This window comes from Dasypus novemcinctus, chromosome 15 (genome assembly GCF_030445035.2).
Source record: "Dasypus novemcinctus isolate mDasNov1 chromosome 15, mDasNov1.1.hap2, whole genome shotgun sequence".
NCBI lineage: Eukaryota > Metazoa > Chordata > Mammalia > Cingulata > Dasypodidae > Dasypus > Dasypus novemcinctus.
Window position 1 is genome coordinate 33564923 of NC_080687.1, and position 16715 is coordinate 33581637.

Genomic DNA, 16715 nt, shown 5'->3' on the forward strand with positions numbered 1-16715 from the left:
CTTTTTGAAAAATGAAAAATAAATGTTGGTGAGGGTATAGAGAAATGGGAACCCTCATACATTACTGGTGGAATGTAAAATGAGTTTTGGTGGTTCCTCAAAAAGTTGAACTATATGAATTACTATATGACCCAACAATTCCACTACTAAGTGCAGAACTGGAAGAACTGAAAAGTGATACTCAAGTACATATAAACACATGTTCATAACAGCACTATTCATGCTAGCCAAGAGTGTCCATCAACAGAGGAATGGATAAACAAGTTATGGTATGCATATACAATGAAATTCCTTGCAACCATAAAAATAAATGAAGTATTGAAACATGCTACAGTGTAGATGACCTCCTTAGATGTCCTAAGTGAAGGAAGTCAGACACAAAATGTCACCTACTTTGTGATTCCATTTACATGAAATATCCAGAATAGGTAAATCCATAGAGATTGAACACAGATTTGTGATTTCCAAGGGCCGAGGGAGAAATGACCAGCAGACGCTAATTGATAAAGGGTTTTCTTGTGGGATAATGAAAATGTTTGGAACTAGATAGGGGTGGTGGTTACTTAACACAGTGAACATATTAAATGTCACTGAATTGTACATGTTAAAATGGTTAATTTTATGTTACATGATTCTCACCTCAATAAAAAAGAGACATAGAAAATCAGATTATGTTTAAAAACAAAATCGAATAGTATGCTGTTTATAGGAAACACTTATACAAAAGATGACTGAAAAATCAGCTCTCCACAAACCACCTAAAAGTGGCACATAAAATATTAAAACCTCATTTTAAATGCCTAGCAGAAAATGGAAAACTTAAGGAGAATCCTTAAGGCAAAAAGTTAAGTGTACCATGAGTCTGGAATGCCCGCTGGCATCAAAGACTGCGGCTGCCCAGAGGGTATTAGCATATCCCTGTCACCCAGAACTTGCACTTTTAAAGGCTGTACACAGGTTAGAAGAAAAGGCTTTGGGCTTGTATCATTTAGAGTCAGAACAGAGTCCCCCACATAATGAGCTCTGTAATTCAATGAAGAAAATAGAAAGTCCATACTTCCAGAGGGACATGATGAGGACATAGAGCTAACACACCTGAGTTAATAAACAAATTATTGACCAGAAAAAATATATATATATTTCCACCTATAGCAGACAAAGATTAATGTCCGTAATATCAACAACTGCAAAAACTGCTAAGAATCACAAGCAACACCCTAGAAAATCGGCAAGGCTATGAAGAGAGAAAAAGGGACAGTAAATCGAAATGACCAGCAGATATATGAAGAGATGGGGAACGATTAGGTGATTTGATTACATCAGCTGCTGGGACCAGCTTGGGATAAGAGACACTTCTACCTGGCTGGAAGGCAATAATGATTTGAAAGTAATCTCCTAATATTTTTTAAAATTTAAAACACACAAACCTGTCCTTTGTCCCAGCAAGGAATTTATCTGCAGCTATAAAAGCCCTAGTAAACATTGATATTGCATAAAAATGGTTATTTCAGCCTTGTTTTTAAGTAGCAAAATACTTAAAATCTGAATCATTAGGGAAAATGTTGAATTAAATGTCAAAAACTATGAGAAATTATGCAGCTGATAAGATTAAGTAAGAACTGTATCCCTTAATGTCTGGGGATGTCCTTGATTGTTAGTGAGAAAAGTAAGTTGCAGAGTGGCCTCTGAAACAGACCGTGTGTATGGTTCTGTATGTGTGTGGATGAGGATGGAGATGATTGAGGAGGGAATATACAAAGTGGTTAACATGAAACACCTGAGAAAGTGGGCAAAGGAGTTTATTGATTTTTTTTGCATGTACTTTGGATTATTTCATAGTTAAAGTGCATTCCATTTTTTACATCTTTTAAAAAGAGAAATGCCAATTAAAATTAAAAAGCAACTTGGGGCTACACAAATGCTAGATTTAAGAAGTAATGCTAATTTTCTCTTCCCATCTAAATTAACCATCTGCAGTGCTTTTAATGTTCCATTCCTAAAAATACTAGTATTGAAACTCCACTTTTCTCCACATTTCCCAAATGTGAGTGGAAAAACTCCCTGCTGATCGTCCATATTGGCCTAGAAAAAAGAGAAGCAAGCTCTCCTTCATTCCTGTCTTCCAATAAATTATGTGGTATCCTCTCTACGGGATAAATTTTGACTAATTCCAATGCTCACTCTTGTGCTCTTTAGAAGTTATAATTTTATATTGAACATTTTAATACCAATTGTAATCTTCTTTATAAAATGAGTATGTTTCCTATAGGACAGGTAGAAGAAAATTAACATGCTATCTTTGCATGTATATTTTATAATATTGGTATTTATAATAGTAAATCCATAGAATTTATATGCTAGAGTAAAAGTTTGAACGAATTTATTAATTACAGGTATTATTCTGTTGTGTTTAAAGCATAGAAGAATAAATGATATTTTAATCATTTTACTTCAGTTTAATTATGGCTGTTAATATATAAGTAATAGGTAATAGGTAAGTAGTTGTTTATACAATACAATGCATATGATAAAAAATGCAGTCTTTCTGTGTATACAGCAATTCAATAAATGGCAATGATTTTAAGACAGCATCAATTAGTAGATAAAGAACTAATACTACTCACAAATATTTATCATTTTGACATAAGTTTTGCTGATTACTTAAGGTAGATTTAATCTGCCATGTTCTAGCTGGTATGCTTCAAACCCATTTTTTTTTTTAAATGCCATTCTTGACCTCAGTTATGTGATGGTGTCTGAAATGTAAGCACCAAGTATATGAACTTTTTACAAAATAAATTATAGTCTTACATAGCAATTACAATGTCTTTTTGTTTCCCTAGGTGGCTTTTACAGTTCTTTTTGATCTGGAAGCACTTCTGAAGATCTGGTGTTTGGGGTTTACTGGATATATTAGCTCATCGCTCCACAAATTTGAGCTACTACTCGTCATTGGAACTACTCTTCATGTGTATCCAGATCTTTATCATTCTCAATTCACATACTTTCAGGTAATATAAATAATGGCTATTTGTCCTTAGACATTTATTTTTTTTTCCAGAGTAAACACCAGTCCCTGGGAGTAAAGTTCTGTTTCTTCAGGTTAATGAAATATTAATTTACCAGAATTGCACAGATGTGCAGAGGCTCTTTTTATTAGAATTTGGGATAGGCCTCAAAATTACTTAGACAATCTTTTAAAATATAGTACCTCGTTTCTATTTTCTGCAGTAATAGAAAGGGCCAAGCGCAGTACAGGCAAAAAACTAACCACCAGTAATGAAATGGCATCGACTTCAGAAATAAAGGCCTTAGGGAAGGATGCTGTCTAGGAGGAGATACAAATTTAGGCTTCAGCCCACCTTCCCCACCTGAGGCTTAAGGGGGAAACGGGAGCTCAGACTGTTGCTTCGTGCGGTGGCGGACAGGGAAAGCTGGTGAGTATGGGCAGCGGTGGAAGCCCGGAGTTGGCCAGGTCTGCAGCAGTCAGTCGCACAGCCGCGGAGTTGTGGCCACCGTGCGCTCCCTCCGAAGTGGCCCGCGAGGTTGAGTTTTGTGGCCTGGGACCACGGGAGATCCCTGCAAGGGGAATAGGAAATGCACGGTGAGGAAGAACTTGGAGCAGTCTCCAGCACCGCGGGGGCTCTGAGCCCACCACGGTCTGCCTGTGGTCTACGTGGCTGCGTCCACTCCGCCTTTGCCCTCCCGAGCAGAGCCAGGTGGAAACCGTGTGCCAGCTGATGGCAGATTTAGACAACGTTTTAAAAGTGATTTTCTTACGAATGGGGAAAACAGTACTTTTCTTGAGCTATAAACCATTTGAATTGCGACTGTCAATTGCCTGCATTCAGCAGTTCACAATTGGATACGGTAACATTAATGTCTGAGGCTAGACAAACCCAATGAAATTGAGAGACATGACCTGATTATTATTCTGGATATTGATATTACTGTTAATATTTAATAATTCTTATGATAAAGCTGTTTGCTTATTATTCGAATAGATGACCTACATAAGATATGTTCTTATTTAGAATGTATGTCAAGAATTATAGCAGAAAAAAGTGATGGTTTAGCCATGTGGTTTGACACTTAATTTGAGCAACATTATTCTCACATAAATTTTCTTCTTTAAGTATTGCGTAACTATTTTAAATTAGCATAAAGGAAATATGCATTTTCTCCACTTCTTTAACCATTTGTCCATTAACTTACTAGACAAGTTACTACAAACCATACCTTTTTTTTTTTTGCAAATAATAGGAATGGTAAGATTTACCATCAATATTTTCTAGTAATTCAAAATGTGGGAGGGAGGGTAAATATAGCTTCAGGTATGGCTAAAGTCAGAGGTTAATATGGTAAAATTAGGACTCAGTCTCTCTTTATTCACTCACTTTTCTTCAGTATTGACTTCATTCTTAAGCTCCCTTTCTCTGTGGTGGCAAAGCCCCAGGGTTACATGGTTTCAGCACTAATGCTAAGTGGGGATAAAAAACAGAACACCACTTACAGGTGCTGCAGAAGTTCTGAGAATGACTGAGGTCATTGGGTACACCCTGACCAGGGCCGGATCCCAAGAGTCTGGGAGCTTCTCTTGACCACATGGACATAGAGTAGAGTTGGAATGACTGGCCAAATAAAAATCAGTGAGAGTAAATAGCTAGGGATCCTGGAAAGGCAAAACCAAATGTAACTTATTTTATATGTGAAAAAATTAAAATCTTGGATGTTTTCTTAAAATTCCTTTTCCTTACTATATCCAGAACATGCTTTTCATGATTCTTCTCTGAAGGAGCCTTCTCAAACAACTTAAGCACTTTGATATCTAACCATTGAAGACTACCACACTCCTTACGCTATTTCATTTATGCCAAGAGCACAAATTTCATATTTTCATATCTGCAAAGTTGGGATCTGTCTTATAATCAGTGATGTGTTATATTTTAAGTGGAAGTATTTTTTTTAAATTGATAACATCTTAGACTTGAGGAAATATGGCATTTTTTCCATGCTGCTTGTTTTTAATTATATGCTCATTCATGACTTAGACCATATAATATGCCCTGAAGAGTTTTGTCTTTGCACTGTGTTACACCCAACTCCTGAAGTGCGTGAGTTGGTGCAGCCACAAGAGCAAAGAACACACCTGGCACTTAGTAAGGCATAGGCTTTATTGGGACTTATGGATGGGAGAAATTCCCTGAAGGCAGCAGTTCAGAGAATGAAGATAACTCTCCGCAAAGAGATGAGAAAATCAGGGGTGATATATAAGGGGTTTCAGAACAAGGACATTCCATAGGGTATGAGAACAGAGTTCTTGCTAGGATCACATGAAGTGTACATCCGGGGTTTGATGATGTTTTCACTACACTTGTAGGAAGGACGTTTACCAAGAACTTTTACTGCTTTGGGAAGATTATAGTTTATGATACCATCTATGCATTCTCTCCCCTCTGGGGAGGTTTGTTAACCTTTAACTTATGTCTAGGTCATGCAGGTGGCTATGTGCTGAGGATTTAGGGGAGTCTGGGTCCCCACATATTGTGATCCCTTTTCAACAGCAGCCTTTCAGTAGTATTTATCCAGCATAATATCTGGCACATAATATTCAATCAGTATTTTTTAAATGAATGATGAATGAATTTATTAATTAATTAGTTGTGGGTATCTTTTTTGCATCTTAAAAATAACAGTGATAATAATAATAATATATTAGTTTAGGTAACAAGCAGATGTAACAGATAGCCAAAATGCCAGGCTTACATAAGATAGAAGTTTGTTTCTCTCCAATATTTGATGGGTGTCAGGGAAAGCAGGTGGCTCTGTTCCACATGGTCGTCCAGGAAGCCAGCCTGTTGGGTTGGACTGGATCTGCCATCATCTCTACAAAGCTTCTATTTCTGGTCCCAAAGGGATATTCCAATTGTTCCCATTTCCCAGCCAGAGAAAGGGAGAAAATGAGCATCCAAGACAAGTTTATTTAACTCACTGAGCCGGAGTTTACATAAATCACTTCCTGTCTTATTCCATTGGACTGAATTTAGTTCACAGGGCCATACCTAGTTGCATGTGAGACTGGAGGCTAAGGCACTGGATAGCCACTTGGTAACTAAAATTCAGGAAGGATAATTCTTTAAAGGAAGGAGAAAATGGATACTAGAGTAGTGGTGTCAGCCATAAGTGAAGAGTCTCTAATCAAAGATTTTTTAAAAATTCCTTTATGAATGTATAATAACACCTAGAAAAGTTTATTTTATGAGGTGATGAATATAGATCACATAGAAATAAATATTTTTAGATATTTGAACATTAGAAAAATATAAATTTTATATTACCAATATGTACTAGTTAATGCCATTTTGAATTATTACATTATAGATTAAAACACTTAGAACCATTTTTCTTCATTCATTCATTTGGGGTTTATAGAGTTTTTGGTATATGGCAGACACTGAGCTAGACTAATATCTTAGTTATGATATTGCTATTTTTAGTCTAAATTTTTAATTAAAATTGTGATTTTATAAAGTACTATCACAACAGTGAAATTTTAGTATGAACTCATTTAATATTCGGTATAAATAAATGATCAAATATTTATGTTTTCTTTCCCACAATAGGTTCTTCGGGTAGTTCGGCTTATTAAGATTTCACCTGCACTAGAAGACTTTGTGTATAAGATATTTGGACCTGGAAAAAAACTTGGGAGTTTGGTCGTGTTTACTGCGAGCCTCTTGATTGTTATGTCAGCAATTAGTTTGCAGATGTTCTGCTTTGTCGAAGAACTGGACAGATTTACAACATTTCCAAGGGTAAGAATAAAAATGGTGTTAGTTTAATTCATTATTCTTATTTCAGTAAAAGTGATAACAGCAAAGTAGTTTCATTTTAGCAGTGGTTCAAAAACATTGGCATGTTTTTGATCATTTGGTGTAATTCAATATTAATTTTTAAAATGATCTCTTCTGCAGGCTGCAGGTGTTTGAGCACATGTTCAGCACTCTCAGATTATACATCATTCCTAAAATTCTGTAAATAATCTAATAAGATGAGAGTAGAAATGGAGGGTAGGGTTCTCAACACTTATAAATGAATTTATAGCAGAATTTTAATAAAGTTTGCATTTTTGTGTTTGTGAGAGGTTTTACAGTTCATACATTTCTATGTTGGGCATAAAATCTAAAAGGAAACATTTGATTTTCAATGTAATAAAATTGATACAGACTCTTAAAAATTGATGCGTCTTTAGAAAGTCATCTAGCTAGTTCATGCTTCTGCATTCTCATTAGAATTCATTTAGACTAAAAAGAAGTTAAAAGTTGATCAGTCTATAAGCAGAACTCCTGTAGAAGATACAGTCCTTAATCAGAAAAATTTAGCTCCATTTGGACTTAGAAACCATGAAAAATATATAATAACCAAGAAAAATAGTGTATATATTTTCACCATAGCGGAAATAATGACAAATTAAATGGGAATAGTATTCTTGGAGTAAGAACAGCATATACTAGAGTGATTACAACTGAAAATGGGAGGATCGCATCCAGCATCCATGTGGAATCTGAGCCTCCTCTTGACATAGAGGTGCAATGGACACAACCAATCCAATGTCCACATAGAAGAGGTGGCATTGGATTGGGAAAAGTGGACATGGTGGACGATGGGTAGGGGGAAAGGCAGGAAGAGATGAGAGGTGGAGGCGTCTTTGGGACATGGAGCTGCCCTGGATGGTGCTTCAGAGGTAATCACCGGACATTGTAAATCCTCACAGGGCCCACTGGATGGAATGGAGGAGAGTATGGGCCATGATGTGAACCATTGTCTATGAGGTGCAGAGGTGCCCAAAGATGTACTTACCAAATCCAATGGATGTGTCATGATGATGGGAACGAGTGTTGTTGGGGGGGGGGAGAGGGGAGGCGGGGGGGTGGGGTTGAATGGGACCTCACATATATATTTTTAATGTAATATTATTACAAAGTCAATAAAAAAAAAAGCTGAAAAAAAAATACAGATAAGGGATAAAGATGAGAACTACAGTTTAAAGAAAATTTAATGACATGGGGACATCTGGCACTTAATCTCTTTTAATCTTTAAAACAAGTAAGCCATAAAGTACCGCTATTATATAACTTCCCAGCAAAAAAAAGCAACAAAGTTCCCTTTGAGCTGGAATATTTTTAGGATGTTGCAGTTATATAGGATTAAATGTATGAAAATTATGTTTGACATTTAAACTCGCATTTGAATTTTGATTGAAAAATAGAAATATAAGTGCTGAAATATTAATGTAGTATATTAGCTTGTGGAAGAAGAAAGAAACAATTGTTATAGGAAAGACAAGGACTACTGCAGCAATTAATAAAGGGAACAATACATTTATTTCCTTGCTAGGTAAGAGAACACACATCAATAAAGAAATTTACTGAGCAATTATCTGAGGGGAAAAAAGTCAAGAGATTCAAATGTGCTAAAAAGGTCAGGTTCATTATGGTTATACTAACTAATGATGAAAACTGCGCTCCTGATAGAATGTGTTTATAAGTCTATATTTGATTACTTAAGTCCTATATATTTGATTACTTAAGAATCCTCAATTAGTTCCAGCAAGGTTCTAAGACACTGATATGTCTCGAAATTCTCTGGTGAATCGCTCAAAGTTCATAGCCATTTATTAGATTCAATGAGTTATGAGTTAGCATTCAGTTCTGATATATTTTAGGAGCGCTCTGTTGTAAGTGCAAAGATCTTCTTTTGCACAATTTGTAAATTATCTTAACTGTATTTTGGCGTGATTAAATCTATTATGTTTTCATCCTCCACCTCCCCTATACTTCGAATAAACAAGGTTGTCAGGGATGGATTACATCAGGTACAATTTCAGATACCGATAACATGAATAAACTTCCCAGGTATAAGGAAAAAAAAAAAAAAAAAAAGAACAGCATATAATATATAAACGTTAACCTTTGGGAACCTGAGTTATTTTATTTAGAAAATCTTGTGCTAAATCTTTTACTTTAGCCAGCAGTGTTCATCCTTTTATAATGTAGATTCTTCATTCATACATGGCCAAGCATTTTTTTAGGGACTATACAGAGCCCAGGCAATTTTGGTAGTCCTGAGGATATGACAGTTAAAAGAAGTGCCCAGTACTCAAGGAATTCTCAGTCCAGGAGGTTGACTAGTAAGTAAACAGTAAAGCATGGCAGGCCTTAGGGTAGAGTCTATAACCCAAAATGGAAAAATCCAGTAAGACTTCTGGAACAGGTGGTTTCTGAAGAACAATTGGATCTAGCCAAATGAAGAGAGAAGGACAACGTTCCAGGTTGTGGGAACAGCGTGTGCAGAAAGTTTGGGGTGAGTGATTTCTTGTTGGAGAATTTGAAGGAGAAAGAATGGTGAGCAATGACAAAAGGAGTACATAAAGCCAGGAAACTTTAAATTAGGGAAAAATGTGACCATATTTAAATGCTAATGAAAGAGAAAGTAGAAGGTAAGATTAAAAAGGTATGAGGTAAAGAAGATGATAGTAGAAAGCTCCTGAGAAGGTGGATCCAGAGCACTGGGACAAAGGTTGGCCCTAGACAGGTGCCAAGTCTCCAGGTATCCAGGAGGTCAATTGAGACCATGAGCCAAACTGAAAATAAAATCAATCCTTCATTTGCTTACTGTAACAGTAAGCAAGAGGCCAAAATAGGCACTGGCTCCCAGTTTTCCTTTTTTCCCTCACAGCATGGCACCAAGTGAAGGTCAGATCGATCAGCATAGATGGTCTGGGAGAGTGAAGGGGTACATGCTTTCATTGCCAAGGAGCCCTGAACAAAAATCTTCTGCCATTTTATGAACCTGGGGTGTGGGAAAGTGGTAAGATTCAAGTAGAAAAGTACTGAGTCAGAGTGGAGAAAAGTGCCTTAGCCAAAAGTCCTCCAATAAGACAGTCTCAGCAGAGGTGCCTGGAAAGTACCTTAGTGAAGTCCCCCAGTCAGGAGGCCTCCAAAAGGAGGCATCTGGGCCAGGCATGCAGATAGGCGTGTGAGCATGGCTGGCTTGGGGAGCCTGATTGCTCGACTGCAGTTCAGGCCTGGTATGGGGTGGGTGGCTTTCTCCCATAAAGCTTGCAAGCCAAAGCCTTTGTAAATGCCTCTAATCGGGCCTGAAGGACAACACAGGAATTTGGTCTTGATGTAGACTCTTCAACAGGAGACTCTTCCTCCAGAGACTGAGATGAAAGCAAGGATGACAGTAAGATCATTAAAGCCACCTTCTCTTGGACTGTGTCCTTGCTGTGTACGTAAAAAAGAACAGATCTCTATCTTTGACATAGTAACAGTAAATGGTTATCTTTGGCCATCTTTCAGACCAGTTTAATTCAGCACACATTATTGAAGTCCCATTAAGAGTCAGCCATTGTTTTAGGCACCAGATGAAATGAAAATTTGTTTTTAAAATTCAGTTTCCTTCTTTATTTATATGTTCTTTCCTTTATTTCATGTCTTCATCTTTTGCCATTTCCTCTAATCTCATCTAACTGATTTTATATCCCTTACCGAAACCCCTTTAGGCCAGATGGTTTTTGGAGTTCAGAATGTTCCAAGTATTAGAAGGACAATACTATCTGCCCCCCAAAGTAGTCTGATTCAGCACCCTGTAAGCAACATGATAATATTCCTGCAGCAAAACAAGATCATTCAGACAAAGAAAGGTAAATAAAGACAATAAATGTCTTAGGTCAGATTGGACTTTTGCCACCAAATGAGCTACAAAGGAAAGCATCTTTGGATGTTATATTAGTCAGCCAAAGGGGAGCTGATGCAAAATACCAGAAATTGGTTGGTTTTTATAAAGGGTATTTATTTGGGGTAGGAGCTTACAGATATCAGGCCATAAAATGTAAGTTACTTCCCCCACCAAAGTCTGTTTTCATGTGTTGGAGCAAGACGGCTGCCAATGTCTGTGATGATTCAGGTTTCCTGAGTTCCTCCCTTCCAGGGTCTTGCTTCTCTCTGGGTTCAGGGTTCCTCTCTTCCCAAGGCTTGCTTTTTCCTGGGCTCAGTGTTCTTCTCTTCCTGGGGCTTGCTTCTCTTTCCTCTCTGTACTTACTTCCTGGGGCTACAATTAAGGCTTCAGCATCAAACTTCAACATCAAAACTCCAACATCAAAAACCCTCAATTCTGTCCTTTGCCATGTCTTTTATCTGTGAGTCCCCACCCCCCAAGGGGTGGGGACACAACACCCTACTGATCTGGCCCAATCAAAGCCCTAATCATAACTTAATCATGCCCAGGTACAGACCAGATTACAAACATAATCCAATATCTATTCTTGGAATTCATAACCATATCAAATTACTATAGATGTTTTCAGAGTTTTTGAATTTTGGAATTATGAATAAGGACTGTGTGTAAAACCTTTCACGATGAGAGTGTGCATTTCTGTTCATAAAGGTCTGCTTTCACATCACTTCTCTATCACTTTTTAGCTGGCACTGAATTATTCTTCAACTTTTTTTCCTCACATCTACATAGAGATAAAAATAGTATTTTCTCACGCCATTGGGTGGATTGGGTAGTACAAACAGAAAAAAACACTTCTAGGCTTAGAGAGCATTTTTAAAGAGTAAGCAGGAGCATGGATGTGGCTCGAGCAGTTGAGTGCCTGCTTCCCACATGGGAGGTCCTGGGTTCAGTTCCTGATACCTCCTCAAAAAAACAACACCAAACAACAAACAAAACAAACCAAAATAACCAACTCAGGGTGGCTGACGTGGCTCAGTGGTTGAGCCCTGGTTTCTCACATACAATCCCTGGCCCCTGGTACCTCAAAAAGAAAAAATCAGCAATTATTTTATATTATCTTTGCTTTATTTTGGGCCATTCTGGAAGCTAATATATGACATAAATGAAGCTATGGAATGCAGAAACTTAAATTGCAGGAACACTGAGGGACTCTTGAGAAGACTCACCATGAAGAAAGGAGGAGTCATCCACGAGGGGCCTGACTTGGTAATGGGAGACTCAGTGTTTGTGCCAAGGAAATATTTTTTTCTCTGGCTGTTTTTCAAACCCGATCTTTATCCAGTCATAGAGGTGGCGTATGTGCTGTGGGATATAGGATTAGGTTTACAACTTAAAGCTGGTGTGATTATGCCTGATTATATCTTGGGACCCAGCAACCTAACATGGAGACATGAAGGTGGCTTCCACATTCGATTTCTCAGAAGAGAATCCGGAAGGAGCAGAGAGATAGCAGAGAAAACAGCAGCTCCAGGCCACTAATAGCTTCTCAGTGCAGTGAACATGTGATGGAGCACCCACATGCGGAAAACTGGGGTTAGTTTTTAAGATACTAGAAGGTAAAGGATCTGTGGTGGTTTGGAATTGTATGTGCCATAGAAAAACATGTTCTTAAACCTAATCCATTCCCGAGGGTGTGAACCCATTGTAAGTAGGACCTTTTGATGAATCTACTTCAGTTAAGGTGTGGCCCACCTCAATCCAGATGAGTCTTAATGCTCCTGAGGGAGACCTTTATAAACTGAATGAATACAAACAGAGAAAGCCATGGAAGCAAGAAGCTGAAAGCAACAAAACCCACAACAGAAGGAGAAACCAGTGGACACTACCATGTGAGTTGGCAGGTGGCAGAGGAGCCAAGGACAACTGGCATCCAATCTTGGGAAAGATTGAATCGCCTGGATGACAACCTCATTTGAACATTTTCCTGACTTCAAACCATGTTAATAAATTTCCATGTTTAAGCAAACTCATTTCATGGTAATCTGCTTTGAGCTGCCTAGCAAACTAAAACAGAATCCCAAAGGGAAATGAGACTCTGCAATTATGCGCATAGGAAGGGAATTATCAAAGCCTATTGGTATTTGACCTAATTGTTCATAAGCTGAGGAGGAGGCCCAAGAAATATTCATGTTGCCTATTTAGTTCATTGCTTTAATACTCTTTTCTTCCTTCTTCTTGTCCTATATCTTTGTTGTTCAGTGAGCAAATGGAAAAATACATAGATTTTTAAATCATGCTTAAGTACTTATTGATTACATTTGAGATCTTGGGTAAATTATTTAATTTGTGTTTCACTCATCCTCAAAATGGTAATGATATCTTTCTAATCAATGTGAAGACTAATAGCCCTATTTACAGAAAATAAAACTGAGGCTCAAAGAGTTTAGATAACCCACGTAAAGCCACATTGCTTGAAAACTGAATTTGTGCTATCTATTTCTCCCATCAACTGTTATTCCTTGAGGTCGAGTGCACCCTGGCAAACACACTGGAAAGTGGTCAGTCAGCAAATATTTACTGAGTATCAAGTACTTTATGCAGTGGTGAATACAGTAGTGTCCATAAACACCTGGAAAGCACCTGGAGTAGTTTGTCACAATCCTTCTGCAAGACTTTCTGAAAGCAAGAAGATGTTCAAGGTATTAAAGTTGTGACATAGCCTGCTGGTGCGGGTCAGGATCCTGGGTCTGTGCCCGTTATGGTACTCTGAGTCCCACAGCAGAAATAGGATTTGTCAAAGAAGGTCCAACATAAGGGAAAGGTGACAGCACAGCCCAAGTAATGGCAGAGTTTCAGGTAGTAAAACAACCAGTCCAGATGTTAGCAGGGGGTGGAAATTCTCCTAGAATGAGGACTCCTTGAAACAAATGTAACTGATAGATTATCCACTGTATTTGAGCATTTGGAAAAATAACATTGCTAGTCATAGGCAGATCTGTAGGAATATTTGGAAAATAAGGGAAAACTAATCAAGTGAAAAACATGAAGCAATTACTAATCCTAGAAAATGAAATACCACTTATCAAGAGATGAACCATAATCATAAACAAAACTGACTCAGCTCTGAACACTGTATATAGAGTCAAAATTTTGTAAACACTAAGTACTCCTGTGGGGAAGATAAGGAAAGGAGACCTTCACAGGCGGTGATATGAAAAGCTAAATCCTCATCTTCTACACTAAGAAATCAAAATATAAAGGATAAATGATTTTCAAAACTCATCAAATAAATGATTTCCAAACCTGAATCTTTAGCCCAGGTAAATCTTCTGCATTCTAAATATTTATGTCTACTTGTAGGCCTCATAGACATCTCAACAAGGCATATTCAAAATTAAAATCACTGTTTTCCCCCAAATAAACCAATCCTCTTTATGTATTTCCTGTCTCAGTGGGAGGTACCAGCATTTACCCAGTCACACCTTTCAGAAACCCAGGCGTCATCCTTGCCTTCTCTTTCTTTTTTTTTTTTAAAAGAATTATTTATTTATTTCTCTCCCCTTCCCCCCAAATCCCGATTGTCTGTTCTCTGTATCTATATGCTGCATCTTCTTTGTCTGCTTCTGTTGTTGTCAGCGGCATGGGAATCTGTGTTTCTTTTTGTTGCATCGTCTTGTTGTGTCAGCTCTCTGTGTGTGTGGCGCCATTCTTGGGCAGGCTGCACTATCTTTCGCGCTGGGCAGCTCTTCTTATGGGGCACACTCCTTGCACATGGGGCTCCCCTACATGGGGACACCCCTGCATGGCACAGCACTCCTTGCGTGCATCAGCACTGCGCATGGGCCAGCTCCAAATGGGTCAAGGAAGCCTGGGGTTTGAACCTGGACCTCCCATGTGGTAGACAGATGCCCTCTCCACTGGGCCAAGTCCACCGCCTTCTCTTTCTATCTTTACCACTCCACCCACTATCCACTTATCCAGTCTTCAAGTCTTACCCTAGTAGGTACACTTCCAGACATTGTCAGGGTCACTATCCTAATCCAGACTACTATTCTCTCTCACTTGCACTACTGCAGAGACTCCCTTATCGGGCTCCCTGCCTAAGTCGTGCCATACCTCAACTCATTATCTGATGCAAGTATTCTCTTCTGTTTAAAATGCTTCAAGGTTCTCCTTTCCCTTGGGATGAAAAACCAATATTTTAATATGGCTTTCAATCTATTTCAGTCCCTGGCCCCACTTACCTCTTCAGGCTCATTCTTCAGAATTTCCCCCATCACACTCTTCAAAGCCAGAGATGCTGCATGTCTATCTTGTTCATTAGATCCTCAATGCTTAGCATAATACCTGCCACAGAGTAGTTAGTGACTAGATTTTTGAATGAAGAATGAGTAACTGAAGGTCATATCAAAACCAGATTCTATGATCCTTATAGAAGGTATCTAGCTCAACATGCCAGATTCTTCTACTCCTGGTCATTATTCCAGAAACCCCACTCTATCCTATCATGCATATCCATATAATTCCATTGGAATGCTTTGGCTGCAAGTAACAGAACATTTTTCTCCAACTGACTTCATTAGGAAATTTATTATCTCACGAATTTGAAAAGTCAATTAGACTTCAGAAAGTCAGGAGTCTGGATCTTCCACTGGAATTCTCTCAGTTGCCATGTGTTTGTTCCAAGTGTTAGCAAAATAGATGCAACATTTCCAGAGTTCCTGATAAAATTTAGAGGAAGAAGTGTGGACCATCTCTGCTCAGGTCTCCTTTTTTTTTTTAACTTTTTTTTAAATTTCTCTCCCTTCCTCCCCCTCCCCCTCTCCCTCCCCCAACCCAGTTATCTGCTCTCTGTGTCTATTTGCTGCATCTTCTTCATTGTCCGCTTCTGTCGTCAGCGGCATGGGAATCTGTGTTTCTTTTTGTTGCGTCATCTTGTTGTGTCAGCTCTCTGTGTGTGCGGCGCCATTCCTGGGCAGGCTGCACTTTCTTTCACGCTGGGCGGCTCTCCTTACAGGGCGCACTCCTTGCACGTGGGGCTCCCCTACGCGAGGGACACCCCTTCATGGCATGGCAGTGCTTGCGCGCATCAGCACTGCACATGGGCCAGCTCCATACGGGTCAAGGAGGCTCGGGGTTTGAACCGTGGACCTCTCATGTGGTAGACGGATGCCCTAACCACTGGGCCAAGTCCTCTGCCAGGTCTCCTTCTTGGTATCACTCCTCCTTCCCCCAGCAGATTTGCTCTCATTTCCCATTGGTATTATTGGATGACATGGTTATTCCTAAACAAATCACTGGCAAGATGGCTGGATTTAAGATGATTGACTTAGATTAATCATGTGGGAAGGGGTGGATATTGGGGAAACAACCACAAAGACCACGACAATGGTCAGACAAAACACCTGGACAAGGTGTTTTCCTGTTTCCATAGCTCCTATATCCCCTGTGCAAAAAGGGTGTATAAATGTACATGTAGTAGGAAGAAAGCTGATATTTAATTCTTCTCACCAGAAGCTTCTGGGTTCCAGCTTCTTCTGAAGATGCCCAAAGCGGCCATCATAAGACATGGCAAGTAGATCAGTTCTGGATTCCTTCTCTTCCCCTTCTTTGAGCACCAGACACTTTCTATCACACACCATCAACACTGATACACAGGCTTCATCGCCTTTCCTAGACAATAAATGTCTTGAGATTGGAAGTGCTGTGTTCTTATACCTTCCAAAGCACTCAACACTGTGTCGTATGATCAGTAAGCATCAGTTTCTAGTGTCCGGGAGGAAAAGAGCCAGGGAAACATTGGCATATAATCCCATGAGATGGAAAGAGTTGCTAAAAAATTTTTAAATGGAAACAAAAATGAATGATAAATTGACCGAATGTAATAAAGCAATTCAGTTGTCTCAAGCCAATAACTTTCTCTTCTCTCTGGTACCAAACCAACTCCTGCACAGAAATAACAAGTCAGATGA

At 38.7% G+C, this 16715-nt stretch overlaps 1 protein-coding gene across 9 annotated transcripts in view; it reads left to right on the forward strand.

The window, feature by feature from the left end:
- Positions 1–16715, forward strand: part of NALCN (sodium leak channel, non-selective) — a 359283-nt gene that overhangs the window by 172062 nt on the left and 170506 nt on the right. For all 9 annotated transcript variants that reach the window (XM_004458403.4, XM_071208219.1, XM_071208218.1 and 6 more), the window contains 2 exons: positions 2844–3011; positions 6624–6815. In XM_004458403.4, the coding sequence (XP_004458460.1) occupies positions 2844–3011; positions 6624–6815 (360 nt within the window). The remainder of the gene's footprint in view (positions 1–2843; positions 3012–6623; positions 6816–16715) is intronic.